The following is a 22,097-nucleotide window of genomic DNA, read 5'->3' as shown; positions in this document are numbered from 1 at the left end:
CACTTTATGCTTATAATATTAGGATATGAGAAGATATTTTAGGAAAATTTATGTTTTAAATATTTCAAATTTCTGAATTCATAGCTTCAAATATCTAATGCCAATAACGACAACAGATTGTACAGATAAAAGGATTAGAAATTTTTATAAAAAATTGTGAAATGCATTTCTTTGATTCATTTTGTTTCAACGTACAATCTTTTTTTTAAACACTTTCTTTAAAAATTTTTATAGCTGACGTGCTCGTTATTAAAACAAATTGAATTTCGAGGATAAAATTCGATTTCCTAAAAAAATTCAGCCAACTGGGTCCAGCCGTTTGACCAGCTATAGCTTTGCATGAGCGAAGAGCTTTATTATATGTATAGATATATAGATATATTTCAAGATCTAAAAATTGATTTTCATAATAATGTTTTATTGCATTACAAGCAGATTTGCATGAATAAGGCAGGGTTGATTGGTTTGTATCATGTACATGGTTAGGTTTGTACCATGTGATGTTGTTTGCATGGGTAGGGTTGAACCATGTACAGTGGTAGAGTTGTGCAGATTATTCTATGACAGTTTCGCAGTTTTACCAACGAATTGCACCAAATCCAGGGTATCCAGTGTATCCGGGGTATCCACGGAATCCAGTGAATTCAGGATATCCATAGTATCTAGAGTATCCAGGGCTTCCAGGGTATCCATTGTATCCAGAGTATTGAGAGTATCCATAATATCCAAAGTTTCCTCTCAATCTAAATCTAAAACAAAATTATAAATTGTTTTTCTTTAAAACACTAAGTCCTATTATTATATATGAGTGTTATATTTTGATGGTATTCTTATAAGCCGTCTTCATATTTAAAGCTTTGCAATAACCAATGTTTAAATTGAGGAGCAAAAATAAGACTGAAGTTAAATCATATCAGTCAATATTTCCAAAGTGGTGCTAAAAACATCGGAATATTAACCCTAAAAAGACTAGAGGCTCTAAACCAAAATGTAACAATAAACTGAAAATATTTTGAATCTTATTTAAAGTGAAAATGAAAGTAATAAAATCCAAAATTTGTATGCTAAACACTTTCATACACAATGTTTTTCAACTTCAACTATCTGTTATTCTTGATATAACAAGATGCAAAATTGTGAATCAAATAAGTAAAAATGTTTTAAATTCAACAGCAACATTCTTTTGATGAAAGTTTGCGATATATCATAATTTACAACTAAAATATGAATGTCTGTTAATCTTGACAATTTATAAAAGGTTGTTTAGCCATCATGCAATGTTTCATTTTATCGCGTTGTTTAACAGGTTAAAAAAATGCAATAATGTGAATCAAATAATTAAAAATGTTTTAAATTCAACAGCAACATTTATTCATTTTGCGATATATCATAATTTACGACTAAAATGTGAATGCCCTGTTAATCTTGATGTATCGCCTTAATGTAAGGTTTCATTTAATCGCATCGTTTAACAGGTTAAAAAAAACTCCAAAAAATTACAAAGTTTGTTATGTACATTTGTCGACAAGATTATTAAGTTATAGAATAATATTTACCCAACAGTAGAAAGAGGATATTCAACGTTGTTGTTTGATTTCACAGATATAAATGGATCAAACTAGAATATAATATATTTAGTTTCTGTAATTTCAAGTTTCAAGTTTTTTTTATCGGGTTACCCACAATGAATAAGACTTCAGAGACGACTGTACGGAATTTATACCACTTGTGTCCTTATATTCATAATTCCCTGCAACTTAAATCAACCTTGAATTCGTCATATTTTAAGAAATTCAGATCGTCTTTACAGTGCTTTCCTTTGTGGTTTACCCTGTATGTTTTAAACATTTCTCTCTAAACCTTCATAGAAACAATGTTTTTTGTTAACTTTAAAATGGTTCGTTACCCTTTACCAGGGCAGGGCCTTTGATTTAACTACTGGTGCACTGTTAAACCCCCCTTTTGTTAGCAATATTGCACTCTTAATTAAAAACCCAAAAAAGTGAAATTAAGAACAAAAGTCGCTTAATAAACGATTTTTAGTTGCATTTTAAATTGTTATTTTTGAAGTGAAAAAAACTTCATTATAGACGACTAAAAGTCGCCTAATTTGCATCTTAAATCGTCTAAAACTCAAAATGTGAAATTAAGGTCTAAAATTCATTTACTAACCGATTATTAACTGCATTTTAAACGATTTTAAATCATTAGAAATGAATTCATTTTTGACGACTGAAAGTCGCCTAATAAGCGATTAAAATGAGTTGCTTAAAATTACGTGTACAGTCCCTTTAATATACCTCTTCCACTGGTTCTTGATTGTAATTAGGTTGTACTGGCTTCTCCTGGGAAATCAATTATTCAATTATCTATCTAATTAAAGAACTTAACACTTAATTAAAGATTTAGTAACTAAGTTGATTGGAAAGTTAAGAGCTAATTATCTTATAATTTCAAGCATATTTCTATATGTGTCTGTTTGAATTTTAAATTTTACATAAGAGGGAAAATTTAATAATACAAGTAAAGGAATTAAGTTTTTGCCACACACTCTGATTTTTTTGGTACTATATCTTTGCAACCCGGAGTCGTAGACCTTTGATATCACAAACAATACACTAGATGTCGTCTTTTCAAGATTTAGGGGTTTTTCGTTCACATTAAACCTGAGGCAGAAGCCCAAAGGAGTTACGCGCATGCAGCGTAGAATTACAAGACAGAAACTCATTTGGGCTTCTGTCTCAGGGTTAATGTAAACGAAAAACCCCTAAATCTTTGAAAGACGACATCTAGTGTTCTATCTGTATTGTTATTAATCGTCTATGTTACAAACTATAAATTCTGCTGGATCAAATAGTTTAAATTTGAGATATCTCCATCAGGTAAAAAATTATAGATACTAGAAATTCAAGGCGCTTCGCGCCCTTCTTTCTAGGCTTTTAGGGCGCTTCGCGCCCATCTTTTATTTAAATTGTGAATATGTTCTATTGTTTACATTTTAAAACAAAGAAGAAAAAAATTTTGCGGAATTTAAAAAAAAAATTCGCGGATTTTCAAGAATTTAATTTTTTTACAAAATTAAAAACCTTTAAAACACATTTTTTTAAATTTTTATCATTCATAAACCTTCCCTGTGGTCACGTGATGTCCCACAAAAAATTTGGGCCCGATCGGTTCAGCCGTTTTGACGTTTATTGGATACAGACAAGCTAAATTTATATATAGACTAGCCTTAGAGGGCGCTTCGCGCCCATCTTCTAAATTAATTGTGAACATGTTCTCTTTGTGTACATCGTAAAACAAAACAAAAATAATTCGCGGATTTTCACAAAAAATTTCGTGGATTTTCAAAATTTTCAAAAATTTAATGAAGATCGAATTTTGATGGAGACAAATATTTGAAATTTTGATCATTCATAAACCTTCCCTGGGGTCCCTAGATGTCCCACAAAAAATTTGGGCCCGATCGGTTCAGCCGTTTTAACGTTTATTGGATACAAACAAACAGACAGACAAACAGACAGACAAGCCAAATTTATATATAGATTAGAAAATTTGAGTTAGTGTCAAGAACTCTGCTCGTTTTCCCTCCCTTTCCTTCCTGACTTTCTAGGATTAAGAGTTACTTTGGTGGGTTGGAGGGTTGCATATTGTTATTATAATTTTAGATTATTTCGAGACGCAAAAGCCTCTCCCAAAAAAAATATATTTTGCATTCAAATTATTTTTTGATTTTAAAAATTATTAAATATTCTGAATTCTCTGGTATGTCTCAAAAATCTTAACGATTTGCACGAAAAACAATGTTGATGGGACACAGGTGAGAGAATAAAATAAACTACCTCAGGAACTGGATGAACAGAGTTGACAACGTATGAAAACCTGCCAGGAACTGTAGAGGCTTGGGTTGACCAACCTGAAGCCAGGGATCTACCTTCCTTCCTTAATGCTGGCGGTATAACAGCTGCTCCAGTTACAGCAGCTACTACTGGAGCGACTGGGTCAGCAACAGCTGGAGTTAGAGCAGGTACAGCTGGTTCAGCAACTGCTTGAAGACGACCTGCAGCTGCTTGGTTTAAAGCAAACAATTCATCAAAACTCTTCATCTAAAGTTTTAAATTTAATTAGAAATAAATATACCTATAGCTAGTTGGATGTAAATTTCCTGGATTTTCAAATAGATTTTTGGCACATTTTTAATTCAACCAAAAAGCAAAATGTTTTGAAAATGAATTTTGAAAATAAACCCTATTACGTCTGGTTTACCCAAAATGAACGATGGGGGGGGGGGGCCACAGTGACAAAAAAACGTCGGAATGGGGTTAAGGTTTTTTTCATATCTATGCTTGATTTTAAATTTTAATTATATTAATATTTTTTTCTACTTATTCTTTTTTTTGGAATTTAGGACAGTTTATGTGACATTTTGTTTGTGATAACACAATCCAATGGCATAGATAGTTTTTCATTTCTCATTCAAGTTTCAAATTATTAATATTTACCATTCTTGCAGCCATTCTAAATATCATACTTGATAAATAGAAGAACTTAAAGGGACTGTTAAATTAAAGGGCGTATAGGCTTACGGCGAAAAATAAACGCTTTTAATCTTACTCCTAGCTGTTGCGTCTATAAGGAGAAAATTCTTAAAAACTACTTATACTGAAAAATTCAGAAAGTTCCAACATTCAACTCGGATCGTAAAAAATCAATTTGATTCCAAACAAATCGTTCAAATATTATAAACAATAGTCATCGATTATATTTAATATTTCATAATATTTTTAATTTCGTTTTTATAAATAATATTTTGTTGGCGTTGGATTTTCGAACATTCCTGGAAAATATGAAAATGTTGTCTTCATTATCAGAGGTCCTAGAAACAGGAATAAATGATTTTAAAAGTAACTTTTAAATCATAAAAAATTAAAATATTATAAAATATCAACTATATACGAATGCGTCGAAAAATTATCGATAATTATTGGTTGTAATATCTGAATGATTTGTTTGTAATTAAATTCTAATAATTCATACATATTTTCCTGCAGTAGAAAAGCGCTCTAAGGCTCTTGTCTAAAGTTTCAGTTTAAATGGAGAAATTGACAAAAAATATTTATATTCACAGTGGTATCGCAGGGTTGTGCCCACCTAAGTTTCATACAATTACATACAAGGAATGAGACAAGATCTCTCAACAATTTTATAAGTTTTTACTGATAGTTAAGAAATAAAACATGAGAAGAAATGAAATTAAAGGCCAATCTCAAGTCTGATGTTTTTTATTAGAGTTCTTATTAACCCTAATTAGGCTGGAAAAAGGTCATTTGGCGCACACACCCTCCTCCCCACACTCTGGTTTTTGTTCCTTAGCACTCAAAAATGCCATAACATAAAAGATATAGAATTTTTAAACAAATTTTTCAAACAAATTTCTTTTTGATGCATTGGTCGAAAGGCCAATCATGGTTTTTAAAAGAATATGAAAAAGTCCACCCAAACCTCCCTAGCACCCTCACCATTAAAGTTAGCGATCTAATTTAATAAGCTCTCCGTAAGAAATTGCTAAGGCTAAGGCTAAGGCTATACATAGATTCAACCCCGCCCCCCCCCGCTTTAACAGGGTTAACTTACTTTAAATCCCTCAAGATCTTGTTCAGTCTGAACATTTGGTCCATTAGGTTCATTAGGTCGACCTAGCACTACACACAGAAGAGAACTTACAACCTAAACATGATAAAAAATCTTACATTTTGTTTGTAATACAGAACAACAGTGTTGAGATGCGTAACCAGTGAATTCTATAGTACAGAGCTGGGAACTTTGGAATGGGATAACCTTAATCCCGATCAGTTGATTAATCTGGAAATTAATAAAAAGAGGAGATCAAGCATTAATCCCGATATCCACCATTCAGAAGTTCCCAGCTCAGAACGTTTTTTTCTGATTCAATGTTATTTATCTCAAATGTTTTGCTATAACAGTGATAACCAGACAATTCTTTAATAGGAAGACGACATTACAATACTTAGGTTTATTTGATATTGCATACAAAGCAAATAGTTTTACTAGACACGTCACAAATATAGTTGAATGGGTCTGTTAACACTGCACAATTGCTGTGCCCATGCTCATCGGACTCTTTACAGTCAACATTTGAGTCTAGAAGTCGTCTTTATATTTCAGAGTTTTCTGGTTATCACTGTAGCAAACAATGGGTTTTATATTAAATGTAAAGAATAGATTTTTAACTGAGATAAGAGCATTAGGGGCTAAATTTGAGTTTTTTTTTATATAATCATGAATTATTAAAACCAATGAAAATACATTTTTGTTTGTCTATTTGTTCGTTTGTTCCACCATAATTTAAGAATCCCTTGACCGTTTTACCTCAAATTTGTACTAAAATAAAAATAAAATCCGTTTTCAAGAAAACAAAACATAATTATATTTTACATTACGAGCGATATGATCATTTTGATAGGAAGTGTTTATCATTCTCAAAAATGGATATATAAGCCACAGACTATAATTTTACTATCCCTACATCTTTGCAACCAGATGTTGTATAGACCTTAGTTATCTAAAATTCAAAATTTGAATTCTACTATAATCAAAGTTTATAAAATCAAAAGTTTTCGGTATTATGTTGAATAGATATAGGCAATTCATTTAAATTTCGTGCACTTAGTGGCTTTAAATTATGTGCATCTAGTGACTTTAAATTTCGTGCACCTAGTGGCTTTAAATTATGTGCATCTAGTGGCTTTAAATTATGTGCACCTAGTAGATTTGAATTTTGTGCACATTGTAGATTTGAATTTTGTGCACCTAGTGGCTTTAAAGTACAGTGAACCTCCTAATGTTGTTTTTTTACTTACGATTAGACGAAACATATTGTATCGAAGTACTACTCTATACTGTGATATACAGCTAAACAGGCATTAGTTTTATATCAGTTATAAACAATACAAATACCTTAATATTTTACTCAACAACTAGCCTCATCATCAATCATGATCTATAGTAACAGGATAGTAACCTATTTTCATTAGTATTTCTCGTTGATTTTTTTGGTCTGCAAGAATTCATGATCGTGTTTTTTATGTATTGATCGCCGAGAAAGGAGCTATAGTTGAGTCTTAGGCAGAGAGCCAAATTATCTAACCCCTTTACCTTTGCAACCTTGTTGGGTAACCCATTGAAATTTCAAACTTATTTATTTAATCTAACTGAGCCTTCTTAATTAACAAAAACTTAATACAATGACAAGGTCTTGCTTTATTTAATCTTCCATTCTAGGATATAAATCGCAACTTGTAAGAAAGCCCCCAGAACTATTCAACCTCATTGTTTTGAAGAACAAGTTCGTGGTCTTATATAGCAATAATAGAAGTAGAAAAGCTTCCTTTAAAAGCCGGTGTCCGAATTTAATGAATTTAAGTCGCGTCTCAAATCCCCCAAAAACCGGTTTCAATCGAGCGCCGGCATAAATCTTGAAAAATTGAATACACTTTTAAGTGAAACCAACCATATTTGAGCCGCGGCTTAAATTTAAGCCACGGCTCAAATTCTTTAAATTCGGCCTCAGGTCACTTAAACTTATCTCGGGCAGTCCGTTAATTCTTAAATGTTTAATCTTTCTCGGGTTTCAATATAAGCAATCTCAAGTAGATATTTTGATAAAGTGGCCGTATCTGTTAATTCAGTCTGTCAAACCAAAATACTTTAAAAAATTGATGTTATGGCACTCTCCCAAAGGATTTTTTCCAAACGAAAATTTCCCAAGGGTATTTTCCCAAGTTGGAACTTCCCAAATGTGCAATTTCTCAAGTGCCAACTTCCCAAGTCTGTCTTAGCCGTAGCGTTTGCCCTCAAGCCTGTTCTAGCCGCGGCGCTCGGCCCTTTAAAAAATTGAAAATTCTTCACAAAATTTCTTTAATAAAGGTAATAACAAAGATTTCTATCTACAGTTTTCTATCTACAGTTTTCTATCTACAGTTTTCTATCTACAGTTTTCTATCTACAGTTTTCTATCTAAAGTTTTCTATCTAGGGTTTACGGCTAGCAGCCCAACACTCAACATACACTAAACCAAAGACTTAATTAAAGAGATTAATGACAAGGAGATATATATTGAATAGAAGGAGGGGGTGATAGGGTTTCCGTACACTTCCCCCCCCCTTCTCTGACCAACAACATTGTCACTTAAGCTTCCGCCAAAAAGCAGTTACGTCATTTGAGGATTTGGAGTATCTATTGCTATAAAGACGACATTTTCCGTACATTGGAGCGAGTACAGATTGTCTAACCTTTATAAACAACCTTTGATTGAACAAGCAGAATTCGCCAGACTAAAATATTTCAAAACATGTCTGGAATTCACAAGGTCCAGTTTACAATTAAGACATGACAAGGAGATGAAAACTGGGGCCTAGAAAACTCTGGGATTGGAAGAAGACAACAAAGCAATCTTATACAGGGTTACCCACATAGAACAAGACTTCAGAGACGATTCTACGGAATTTGTTTTGTCTGTTACCTTGCATACAGGTTTCCATGTTGACCTAAACTGGCTTATTTTGTGCTTAATAATTAAATAAACTGTAAAAAAATACTTAATAGAATATAGAAATCAAAATCAAGTTTTAAATCGTCTTATTTTAAGAGCTGTGGGTCGTCTTTACAGTCTCAGCCTTTGTTGGTAATTCTGGAAGTAATTGATGTTATTTTAAAACAAATAATTATAATAATAAATCAATTCATGCAATTCAATGAGTCTACACACACTGCACAGTTGTTGTGGTTCATGTTAATTGGACTAATTAAAATCAGAACTAGAGTCTAAAAGTCGTCTTCCTGTCCAACTGTTCTATGAATCATCTCTTAGACAGAAAACGATTTCAACGAAATCTATTTTTTTAATTACACCGGGCGAGGCTTCAGCTAGTATTAAATATCTTCAGTTAGCGATGATTGTAAATATAAAAAATATTCGATAGTAACTGGTTGATCTTTCGCGTTGGCCTAAGAATAACCTAAGATTTTTTGATACATAGTTATACATAAACATGAATCACTAAATAACTGATATTTTCATGGATAAAAAAACGTCGTTCTCTGTTTTCAGTTTTACATGCAGGGACTTGCAGTCCTTGCAGTCTTATTGGAATTTCAAGTGACTAGCTTCATGTACATGATATGAGTTCACAACAATATTCTTTAATCAAACCAAAACTGAAACAACAAAATTTGAAATATTTTATCGACTTGACAGTTGACAGATTGATAAATTCTGACAATTTCCTCATTGTTTTCTTGTCAACGCATTGTGAATCAGACATGCCAAATTTCCAATCTACAGATGAAGTTTCATCTTGAAGTTTCATCTTGAAGTTTCAATTTGAAGTTTAACCTTGAAGTTTCATCTTAAAGTTTCATCTTGAAGTTTCATCTTGAAGTTTTATCTTAAAGTTTCATCTTGAAGTTTTATCTTGAAGTTTCATCTTGAAGTTTCATCTTGAAGTTTCATCTTGAAGTTTCATCTTGAAGTTTTATCTTGAAGTTTCATCTTAAAGTTTCATCTTGAAGTTTTATCTTAAACTTTTATCTTGAAGTTTCATCTTGAAGTGTCATCTTAAAGTTTTATCTTGAAGTTTTATCTTTAAGTTTCATCTTAAAGTTCCATCTTGAAGTTTTATCTTGAAGTTTCATCTATAAACGCTTTCAACTAAAGAGGCAGAATGTAAAGTAAAATAAGAAAATCTCAATTTTCTAATTTAACTTTTTATTTCCGAATCAATTTAGACTTCAAGAACAAATGTTTTCGGAAAAAAAAATAATTATAAAACTTTAGTACGTGTGAACTGATTGCAAAAGTAATTAAAAAACTGTTGATTCCAAAGTTCATTAAATAATTCAACCCCAGATTAAGTTCTTTTTCGCTTGAAAATATCTTTCCTTGATATCACAGTTTTTTGGCTGATTCTTTATGACCCGCTTTGAGGAATAATTTTACAATTAAAAACAAACATATAAAATTTGTCTAATTTTGAGCTTGATTTTAATTTACCCTCTATTTATTATAGAGTCATAACTTTATCCATGAAAATTGGAGTAGTTGGCCAGACAAAATTGTTATGTCTTTCGTCGTTGTAATTTTATAATTTTTAAAAACCCGGTTATATAAATTGCAGTAAATCCTAGATTTGTGAATAAATAGACCGTCATTAGTTTTTTGATAATTCTAAAGAAACTTCTTTTTTATTTTTAATTGAAGGTAAATATACATGTTCGAATTCATGAAATATACATGTACAAATTCATGAAATATACATGTTCAAATTCATGAAATATACATGTTCAAATTCATGAAATATACATGTTCAAATTCATGAAATATTCATGTACAAATTCATGAAATATACATGTACAAATTCATGAAATATTCATGTACAAATTCATGAAATATACATGTACGAATTCATGAAGTATACATGTACAAATTCATGAAATATTCATTTACAAATTCATGAAATAATCATGTTCAAATTTATGAAATATTCATTTACAAATTCATGAAATATACATGTACAAATTCATGAAATATATACATGTCAAATTCATGAAATAAACATGTTCAAATTCATGAAATATTCATTTACAAATTCAGGGCTGTTTTGACACAAAACAATTAAACTGTTGTAAACAAGGTCAAAGTTTATTTTATTGAAACTTTTAATTTTTTGGGTTTTCTGTAGTGATAACCAGAAAACTATGCAAACGGACTTTTAAACTCAATTTATGACTTGAAATAGTCCAATGAACATAAGGCACAGCAATTGTGTAGTGTACACAGACCCATTTCACTTAACAAGTTATTTAATAGCTTACTGTTAAGCGATTTGTCGTCTTCATATTCCATAGTATTCTGGTTATCACTGTAATTGTGTGCATAAAATATTTCAAAAATAAAAATTGAACTAACCCACTTTACAAATACAGAATTTAGTAGGAACCTTTTAAGATTTAAAGGGAGTGACCGGCAATGAATGGTGGTTGAACAGAGAATGCATTATTGTGGAATTTTGTTTCGGATTCATTTGAAACTTATGAGACGGTTTTACGGTGCATATTTGTTCAGCGAGAGCGCAAATTCAATTTTTAAAAACCTCTTAGATTGTTCATTTAGAAGGGATGAATTTCAGAATCTGTTAATGAAAAATTATTCAATAACGACGACAAAAAATCTAACAAAAATTCGAAAGTAAACTAAATAAAGACTTAGAAACATTTTTCTCCATACATAAATCAATAAATCAATAAATAAATCAATGATAGAATTAATTTTTTCATCTTTATACTGAATTTCCTTTTCTTTATGAATTTGTTCGCAGATTTCTTCAAATTCTTCAAATGTCGTCTTTTCAATAAAATTCCAGGATATCTACAGAAAATATATGTGAACAATGAAACATTACAAGTAGCAATATCTAAATAATATCACTTATTTTCGATGATAACAGTTAATTTTTATTTTATCTGTTCTTTAACAACTAAGTTGTTACATTTCTCATCGTCGTTATTGAATGATTTTTTAAAAACCGATTCTCTAAACGTAACCACCTAAATGGATGATTTAAACGTCGACTTTGCGTTTAAACGCAGTAATTATACATCATTAAAACGTTTTATATGTCTTGTTATCAAAACTTATGGTTTTAGCTGGAATCGATGTTTCATGCATTTTCTATCGTTCATAGAAAAATGTTCACAATATTTTGTTTTTGTATAACTGCCCTTTACCTATGGTAGTTTTTCCTAGAGGATAAACTGAAATGAAGAGATCAAGCATGTATATCCTCAAATTAAAAGTGCCCACATTGTATATCGAGATCAAGCATTCAAGATGAACAAAAGTTCACTTCAGTTATGTTACTAAGATATTTTAGTTATATGAAAATACGATTTTGTCCTACATGTTAAAATTAGAATTGAGTTTGCATAAATGCGCAAACAGTTTTTACGCTAGTCATTCTTAGTATGTTAAACGAGTATCATATGAATAAATAAACTTGTGAAAATATATTATCATTCTGAGTTATTGAGACTTCTATAATATCATCATGAAGGGATGTTAACGTTTTCATTTTTGTTTTAAAAATGATCGTTTTTTAAAAAGTTCGTTTTTAAAAAGGGTCTTTTTAAAAACAATCGTTTTTATAAAACTCGTCGTTTCGTTAACGATCGTTAACGACGACCCTCCATTAATGATCCTTAACGACGAACCTTCATTACCGATCGTTAGCGACGACACTTCGTTAACGATCGTTAACGAAGATAGGAAACCGACCAGGAGATTGATTAAAGTTGCATGCAATTATTTTCAAATACGATCGCTTTTCCAAAAACTACTGTTTTTATAAAGCTTGTCGTTTCGTTATCTATCGTTAACGACAACCCTTTTTAACGATCGTTAACAACGACCCTTCATTAACGATCGTTAACATAATTGTCAATAATTTTGATTTTCAAAAACGATTGTTTTTAAAAGCAATCGTTTTTTTAAACAATCGCATAAAAAACGGTCGCAAATCGTTTTTTAAAAACGACAGTTTTTAAAAACGATCCTTATTCGTTTTCTAAAAGTTCAAAACGAGTGGGTCGTTTTTAAAAACGATTCAAAAACGAAACAAAAAAATTGTTTAACGATCGTTTTCAAAAACGATTAACAACCATAAATTCATACTTACTTAAATGTCGTCTTATATTTGTGAAAATTCAGTTACTTCAGTTAATTCATGCACTCTTGCAAAAATCCGTCATTTTTACATTCACACTTTTTTCGATTCTGTTGATGTATATTTTTTTTAAGGTACGGCTTATACGCTTACAAGTCTTATGATACAAAAGTTGTCTTCATATTAACTTTATATATTTAAATTAAATTAAAACCAAAGGTTGACAAAATGTTTAATGTTTTTAAGTGTCTTTCTTTCTATTACGCTGCAAAAAAGGTTTTTTTTTTAAAAAATGCTTTATGTGTAATGTAGTTCCTTGATAATAATTAAATAATTATTTTCTCACGCATTTATAGCTGAGATATAGAATTCCCATATGTTTATGATTTGTATTTTAATTAGTTTCTGCAAAATAACCTGTGCTTCAATGCATCAGCACAAATCTTCAATTTTTCCAAAATAAAGACGACATTTATATAAATAATGATATCTGCTTAAGTTCTATGTCAAGTATCATAAATATGTTTTAAAACATTTTTTATATACTTAAAACAAATTAAATATATTTCATATGATTTGATACTTAGCTTCTTCGCAATTTAATTTTCCTGTTTTATTAAACAACAGAACCGTTTAAAATTGTGTAAAATTATGAACTATATTTCACGTTAAAAATCTTAAACTTTGTAAAAATAAGAAATTTTAAAAGTTTAATTAGATATTTTGTTAACCCTAAATAGGCTGGGGGGGGGGGCCTCCTCTCCAATAGTTTTTTTTGTCTTAGCACTCTCAATTTCGACACTATCACTGTGGAATTTTTAGACTTTTCATGAATGAGCTTTAAAGGATATTTTGTAAAATACATTTTTTTACAGGGCGGTAAAAAGTCAGGTCTGTGTAAAAATAACTCTAAAATATTCCATAACTATTATGTGACTAAAGCTACAGATCTAAAAACTATATTTTTGAAAAACTCGAAAAATGGGTGTAAAATCATGTGTCACACTTTGATATCTGTTTATATGTATAAATTTTTTTACCATTTTTTTTGCATTTCTTTTAACCCTTCCTAGCACCCAACCTATTAAAGTTATTGGTCTAATTTTTTTCAATGAGCTGGCCTTGAAAAATTGGGCTATGAACAAGCATTTCAAGTTTTCAACCTAAACCTATTCTCTAAGGCCTTTTTCTAGGGGGGGGGGGGCGGATAACCTTGAATTTGATTAAAAATGTCGCTGTAATAAGGTCCTTTTCGTATAAAACTAAAATCCTTAACTTTTTCAATCTTTTTTAACAAGATAATACTACTTTCACAGTTTACAAACTCACGTTTGTTTTACATTAGATCGGCGCGCTGCCTTTGTTATTGTTGTTACGCAAAAACTAGTTCTTCAGCAGTCCAAAAACGTCACAGCAAACCCTATCGCCCCCTCCTTCTATTCAATTATCTCCTTGATTATAGATATCGCATCATTAAATCTACGCAAATTTTACGCATTTTGTCGGTTGGCCAAAGATAGAAACAAATGTCGTCTTCTCTTATGGTCTCCTCGCTTCAATTTACCGCCTATATCCCATTCCATGAAACATATTGGACAACATCTGAAAATGTTCGATTACAATTATTGGCTATTTTTGATACAAAAGAGATGCGAAACTTCATCACAAATTCAGCTATATTTCACCAGACAATCCTGACATCCAACAAATGATTAAATAAATTTTTAAATACTAATCAATTAACTAATTAATTTTAGTTTAATTTTAGCACAAAAAATTCACAATTGTGTTAAATAACTAAGGTTTTAATGTTGATCGCTTGACTCTCACGCAACCAAAATAACCAATGACGTCAAAATACAGCTGTTCGTGCGTACACAATAGTCAGATAAATTTTTTTAATGAAATCAATCAGAGATGGAATTTAAAGAATTCTTTAAATTCTTTAAATTCGGCCACAGAGCACATTTTACAGAAAAAATACGCAGAATTTTGTTGGTTATTATTGCACCTGATGGGACCCATGATATTAGGGTTTAATAACTCCTTTTCTAACCCCAGATGTCCTCAAATTATGAGAGCCTGGAATCTTCATATTAAATTCTGAACTGTGTGCACTGAAATTCTAGGTCGGTTCAAACCAAGGTTGCTTGTTAAGGTTAGATAGTAGATAACTCTAGATGCACTCCAATGTACGGGAAATGTCTTTTACAGCTGACAAGTAGTTTTATGTTTTGACTGCAACTGGTTGTATTTAGTAAAACAAGAAAATTACAGTATACAAACAGAGTAAACTTGTCTGTATTCACTGTTCATCTTGCGGAGACATTATAGACACATCTTTACAGTCTTTTACCCTTTTCATTATAAAACTCGAGCAGACATAATAATATTATGGCTTTTGAAATTAGGTATTACAATGCTAATTCATAACAAAGACGATATCGAATTCGTCACTGAATTCCCATGTTTTTGGGACACCCTGTTGTATATTTTCTTAAATAACAGAAAAAAGTTAAATTTAAACTATAAGTATTAAACATTACACAACATAGGAATTGTCCCCATGTTTGAGATTTCTAAGTTTTTTTAATATTTAATTTAGAAATACATTTTAATTTGGGCTTCATGTTCAGCTAAATTTCTTTTTACCCTTCTTAATAATAATTTAAATTGTTTTTAATAAGATAAAATGTTCATGATAATATATATTTTATTCAATATAACTGATATCACATATATATTGTATAAGTTCATTATATTACTTAACCCGGCTGCACTGCCTAATTTATATAATTCTAAGTCTCTATAAAATTTATTGCACGGCTGCAGAGTACAGGGCGCCATTTTTATCACAAGAATAGGCTAGTTTGCAGACATGTAGCCCTTACAACGGACTTGTAGCATTAAATTTTTGGATTGTTTATCACAAAATATTTGGTCTCTTTGGTATGTTTTAACTTTCTGACTTGATTTCTTTTTGACTTGAATATATTGATAAATTTACCAGCCGAGAAACTTCCATTTCAATTTCTCTGTCGCCTGTTTCGCGATGGAAATTCCATTTCGAAGATTGGAATTGTGAGGCGCCGCCATTAGAGCTGGTGACGTCATCATATCTTTGGTTTGGTGGCTAGTGGGCTCGGAATCCGCGAATTCTTGGTCATCTTTAACACTGAGATCGGGGCAGGTTGAAAACCGGTTTGTAAGCGGGTGAAATCTTAAATCTGCGGGAGATTCCCGAAGAGGATGAATAGTGTACAAATCAATTGGATTTCCCTGAAAAAAAGAAAATATTAAATTGCAATGATTTATTAAGTATATAATCAAATTAAGATTAAACTAGAATTTGATGTTCTTGAAAACATATGTTTTACCTGTTTAATATTGTCTACTGGAGGGGATGACTCTTTTGAGTCTAAGCTCGCATCTTGACTTGTAAAAACAGAATTCCCAGAGGAGAGAGAATTTTCCCCAAAAGGAATAATTCTCCGTTTGATTTCCCCAACCTTCTTCTCCTCTAATGTTATGGAGTCAAAGAACTCTCCTGTTGGGGAGTTTTTTCCCGCATTTAGGGAGTCCGGAGAGTTGGCAGATTTTCCCAGTTCCTCAAGTTGAAGGGAGTCAATATCATCAGGGACTCCTAGACGATTGAATTTATTCCTACTACTGAGAGAGTCCGGATAGATAGTTGGACTTTGGTAGTCCTCCCCCTCGAAGTCGTTGAGAGAGTCTGGGAGGGTAAGGGAGTCCTGGCTAGAGTAAATGGGTCGACTCCCTTGTACATACTCCAGATAGTTTGTATTCGATCTTGGGGTGGAGTCGTTGGTTTGTGCCGTGGAGTTGTTTGATTGAGAAAGGGTGGTGTGGGAGATATGAAGTTCTTCTTCAGTATGGTTATACGTTTCCCAGGATTTAGGATGTGAGTTTGAAACACCCCGACTCAATGAAGTCCCCTTGTTTGGAGTACTAATAGTAGTAGTACTTCCGGTTGGGTTTGATACTCGACCAGTAAGCTCAGTGACTTGAACGGCGGTCTGGGGTCGGCTGGACTCACTTTCCGACTCATCTGTTGTATGATGACGAAGGCCAGCAGTAGACCTTTTATGCTGAAAATAAAAGAGTTTATTAAACTTTAAAGAAACTGTAGATGTACTTTAATTTGAACCTCTATTTAAAGAAAACAAAAAGTAAAAGCAGCACAGACTTCCATGAAACATGAAAAGAAAAAATAAGAATGAAAATATAAATCTAAATCTTTAAAATTTCATTCTTTGTGGATAGCCCTGCATTAAGAGTAAACTTTTGCTAAACGATGAAGAAATCCTAACATTAAAATAGAATTTGTCTTTGATAATTACAGGAAAAAAACTTTGTCAAAAAGCATTTTGTAAGAATCTGAAAATAGTCTTATGGGACTGAAACACACAAAATTTCAAGTGACCCTCCATTTATTCCTCCTGATTTATAACGGTCATCTTCAAACTTTTGCCTGACAAGGTTGAAACAGATATTCTTATTTTTAGCACTTTTTTTTTAAATTGTGCATCATCTTTAAAGTATTTCTCATAGACGATGAAAATAATTTTGAGACTTGAGAATTTAACACTATTCAAGAAAGAAAAATATCTCCATAATTTTTACACAGGTAAAGATTTAGAATTTAGAAATTGTTCGGACAGTGACATAATTAATATAACAGTGACATAAGTATTCGGACAGAGACATAATTAATCGGACAGTGACATAATTAATCGGACAGTGACATAATTATTCGGACAGAGACATAATTATTCGGACAGTGACATAATTAATCGGACAGTGACATAATTATTCGGACAGAGACATAGTTATTCGAACAGTGACATAACTATTCGAACAGTGACATAATTATTCGGACAGTGACATAATTATTCGGACAGTGACATAATTATTCGGACAGTTACATAATTATTCGGACAGTGGCATAATTATTCGGACAGTGACATAATTATCCGGACAGTGACATAATTATTCGGACAGAGACATAATTATTCGGACAGTGAAATAATTATTCGGACAGTGACATAATTATTCGGACAGTGACATAATTATTCGGACAGTGACATAATTATTCGGACAGTGGCATAATTATTCGGACAGTGACATAATTATTTGGACAGTGACATAATTATTCGGACAGAGACATAATTATTCGGACAGTGACATAATTCTTCGGACAGTGGCATAATTATTCGGACAGTGACATAATTATTCGGACAGTGACATAATTATTCGGACAGTGACATAATTATTCGGACAGTGACATAATTATTCGGACAGTGGCATAATTATTCGTACAGTGACATAATTATTCGGACAGAGACATAATTATTCGGACAGTGGCATAATTCGTAGAACAAACTACAGGGTGTCCCAAAAAAAACGTGGGAATTCAGTGACGAAATCGATATCATCTTTGTTATGAATTAGCATTGTAACCTAATTTCAACAGCCATAATAATATTATGTCTGCTAGAGTTTAATTTATGAAAATAATGTATCTGCAAGATGAACAGTGAAGACAGACAAGTTTACACTGTTTATATTCTGTAATTTTCTTGTTTTACTAAGTACAACCGTATGCAGTCAAAACATAAACAAACAAAATGTGAATATAGCAGACAAACTCTTACAGATTACATCTTTCTCAGCAGGTATCACTATTCTAAATCAAAGAATTATTTGAAAAGACTATATCGAATTCGTTACTGAATTCCCATGTTTATTGGGTCACCCTGTACTGTCGTTCTTTAAAAGAAACAAAAAATCTAGCTCAAATGCTTAAAAGAGGGGAGAGAATGATGATGTCACAAAAAAATTTACCTCATCTCTTTTTGAACATTTCTGCAGAATCCCGGCAATAAGATCTGCAATAGTTTCATGCTCCAGCTGTTTAATATCGATACTAGTTAGGGTTGGAGGCAACGTTTTTCCATCATACATGTTCGGAGGCAACGTTTTTCCGTCTAGGAGTGGTGGGGCAGGTAGTAGACGCCCTCCAGAAGATCCGATTTTGACAGTTGATGGGAGTGTCGAAATTTCCTGAAAATTTTCTAAAATCAAAACGTGAAAAAAATGATTTAGTATAAAATGCTTAAGCTTTATGACTTTTCATTTCAGGAAATAAATTTGCGGAAGTGAAGTTTAATTGAAATTGCACAAAAATTAGTTTAATTGATTCCCCAGATACATACTACAGTATACAATACTGTTTACTAATTCTACTGACAATACAAAATTAATGCACGTGCGCTCCCGCCTGTAATGAAAATAATCAGCGACATTTACGAACAGGAATTTAAAATTAAAAACTCGTATCACATTGTCAACGAAAAGTAATTATAAGGTAAACATGTAACTAAATACAACAAAAATGTTAAGCTACTTATAAGTTAATAAAAATATTTACAAATTTAATCTAAAAAAACTTGCATATTAATGTGCTTTAATATAATATATATTTGACTGTTTTTTTTGAGTTTGAAACTGACGAGTTATATTAATTTCTGCCTCCTATAAACCAAATAGTATTTCATGAGGGAATTATTTGCTTTTTGTTTGACAAAATATTTACCAAAGGCGTAGTCCCAAAAATCTCTGGATTTCATGTTGAGAATTGTAAAATATCAAAACGTCAAATTTGAATAAATTTTGAACAATGAAACGTTTTCATTATTGTTACTGATTATGAACAATAAAGATAAAAATGGTAAAAAATTCTCGTAGCAAATATTAAACATGAAATGTTAAATGTACGTTTTACAGTTTTAACAAAAAAATCTAAGCTTAATTTTAAGTACCATTTCATTTGTAGAATGGCATACTCGATTTATAACAATACCCTTGAACCCTTATCTAAAAAAGTATACAAAAATAATTAAAGTTTTCTAGTCAGAAAATTATTTGATTCTGATTTGATTATCAATCTCCATTATTTCTGAAGCATGAGTCGCTTTTGTAGAGAAACCACATGTGAAAATAAACAGTTCTAAAAACATACTGAATAAGACGAAGCTTTCAAGGATACCGTTGTTAATCGGACATGGCACTTTATCAATAGAGGGTCACTTGAAATACCTTAAAAGTCCCCTAAAATGGAAAAGACTTAAATATCCTTTTTAGTTGATAAATGAAGCCCTTTAAAACAAGAATATAAAAAGCAATTTAAAAGTATTCACATCGATTTCATAATTAATAGGACACATTTTATAGTGATATGCTTAAACGTGCTGACTATAAATTAGTGCAGGATAGAAAAAGACACATGCAAATATGAAATGTTGTAGATTATATCAGATATATCCCATAAGAAACTTAGCTTTTGTTTGAAAAATCTCAAAGAAGAAACTGTCAAACATATCAATAGTTAATGCCATATCATTAGAAATATCGCACTAACAGTTTAAAATCAGTAAAAGCTTAAGAAACAAGAAGAATGGGGTGGATAGCAGTTAAAGAGACGCTTTTATAGTGTGTAAAGTATTCGTGCACTACGGGGGGAACATGCTTATGCCAGATCCAGCAAATTATTAATCAAAAACCCACAACCAAATATTTAATGGTTAATAAACTTACTAAAAGCTACAGAAGAGAGGGTTAATTTTTCAGCGGCATTTTTGCAAGATGGCGTCTATGAAAATTTCCACCACCCACCCCAGAAACTCTTGCCGCGTACCTTGCTCGGATCGTCTTTGCTTGTTATTGATCGTTCAACAGATGGCGTCCTAGTTCTATTTCCGGTGGAGCCCCGTGTGACAGGGGTATCTCGGCCTGATTTTTTAACATTGTTGTTTTGAAAATTCATGATTAGCGAGTTTTTTGCGCTGTTCAGCTGAGAGTCTTTTCTACTGTCTTTTCTTGTTAAAGAAGTACGTTTGAGCGGTCCAGTCTCACCAACGTTTCCGGTTCCGGTCACTGGAAACTGAGTGCCTAAAGGGGAGTGTGCTGCTGGTATTTGATTGTATGTACGCTGCGGCTGAGTTGGAGATTTTGTCGCTGATTGTCCGGACGGAGCAACTATATATTTCTCCGACACTCCATTGCTGATGTTCAGTTTGCTTGGACGGATGGGTTCACTGTTCTTCCGATAGTTCCGCTTTATATCGTGCCCGGCCAGCTCTTGTAACCTTTGCCGGGCATCTGTGGGCAGCTGAGAGGCCGGTCGGTCAAGCGGGATTGTCCGTTTGACCGGAGGGAGGAGTTCGTTAAGTTTTGCCTTTTTAGGACCGAGGTCAAAGGTCACTTTGGGGTCAACCGGACTTCTGAGGTCGGAAATAGGATATTTGACGTAGTTCTCGCTTGTGATACGTCCTGAGAGGTCAAGCTCGGGTTGGCTCAATCTCCGGTTGGTTTGTTCAGGTTTATCCGTGAAGTTAATCCGGATAGGTTCAGATCTCTCGACCGGAGCAGGTTTCAGGGTGCTCCGCATCTTAGATAATTCAGACTTATTGATAAGACCGGAGCGGGATGGGACGGGATCGGGTTTAACTGGCTGGGATGGCGGAGGCTGGGATTTCTGCGGCTCTGAGGTTGATTCTAGTTGACTTAGCCGAGACCTCGTTCCCTCCAGTTCTTTTGATCTTTCCTCCACCTTAAAAATAAATTTTATCAAACTTAAAACATCAATAGTGAAAAAATGTATTTTATTTCGCGGATTTTAATAAAAAGCGCACATTTTTATCTAACTTGAATTGAACAAATATTTATATATCCAACTGTCTTGAGTTATCATTTGGGAAATTATGTTTTTGTTGTGATTTTTACTTTTTTGTTTGTTTTCGGTTAAAATAAAAGATTTTCAATCACTCACTTGTTACTACGTTCGGGATTAAAAATCTTGAATTTAAACCTTAAACAAACAAACAAGTAAAAATCCCGGTCAAAAAAACATATAGAAAGTTGCAAAAATAGATATTTTTTTAAAAATTAAAAAAGACTACAAAGTTGATTTATTTAGTAAAAAATATATTTTTGGAGACAAAGGAACAAAGTCTTTGACACAAAATAAAATATTCTAATGTCTATATCTTTGCAACCTGATGGATTAAACCTTTGACATTTCAAACTCAGATTATTTGTTTTAATAGATTTCATAGTTTGACATATCTATAGTCTACAACATTGGGTTGCTTAAATAAACTCAATTCCTTCAGCAACTGGATAGAGACGGGGGGGAGGGGGAGTCAAATACCCCAACATAAATAGCAGGCACGCAACTATACATTTGGTTAGGGGGGGGCTAGGGGGAAATATTTTTTTTGCCCCCCCCCCTAAACATTTTTAGGGGGGGCAAGAAAAATGTGTGTTATACTTAAA

General features: G+C 32.2%; 2 protein-coding genes across 3 annotated transcripts in view; both read right to left on the bottom strand.

Moving 5' to 3' along the window:
* Positions 1 to 363: 363 nt before the first annotated feature.
* On the bottom strand, positions 364 to 7,074 carry LOC111699373 (uncharacterized). 2 transcript variants are annotated; one of them, XM_023470046.1, is made up of 6 exons: positions 6,979 to 7,074; positions 5,635 to 5,727; positions 3,843 to 4,106; positions 2,301 to 2,345; positions 1,557 to 1,618; positions 364 to 749 (listed from the first exon to the last, which is right to left on the bottom strand). In XM_023470046.1, the coding sequence occupies exons 3-6, from the start codon at positions 4,104 to 4,106 to the stop codon at positions 578 to 580; spliced, it is 543 nt and encodes a 180-aa protein (XP_023325814.1). In that variant the 5' UTR covers positions 5,635 to 5,727; positions 6,979 to 7,074; the 3' UTR covers positions 364 to 577. The 2 variants fall into 2 exon arrangements, with proteins under 2 accessions (XP_023325814.1, XP_023325813.1); XM_023470045.1 differs by lacking the exon at positions 6,979 to 7,074 and adding an exon at positions 6,882 to 6,921.
* An 8,359-nt stretch (positions 7,075 to 15,433) lies between these two features.
* The window catches only part of LOC111699364 (uncharacterized), a 33,732-nt gene continuing 27,068 nt past the window's right edge, over positions 15,434 to 22,097 (bottom strand). Inside the window, exons 13-16 of the mRNA XM_023470033.1 lie at positions 20,458 to 21,372; positions 18,606 to 18,824; positions 16,118 to 16,849; positions 15,434 to 16,019 (exon numbers count right to left, since the gene is read on the bottom strand). Coding sequence (XP_023325801.1) covers positions 15,744 to 16,019; positions 16,118 to 16,849; positions 18,606 to 18,824; positions 20,458 to 21,372 — 2,142 coding nt within the window. The 3' untranslated portion in view covers positions 15,434 to 15,743. The remainder of the gene's footprint in view (positions 16,020 to 16,117; positions 16,850 to 18,605; positions 18,825 to 20,457; positions 21,373 to 22,097) is intronic.

Source organism: Eurytemora carolleeae, unplaced genomic scaffold (genome assembly GCF_000591075.1).
Source record: "Eurytemora carolleeae unplaced genomic scaffold, Eaff_2.0 scaffold356, whole genome shotgun sequence".
Taxonomy (NCBI): Eukaryota; Metazoa; Arthropoda; class Copepoda; order Calanoida; family Temoridae; genus Eurytemora; species Eurytemora carolleeae.
Note: the sequence above shows the minus strand (reverse complement) of the source record. Positions and strands in the feature narration are given on the sequence as shown.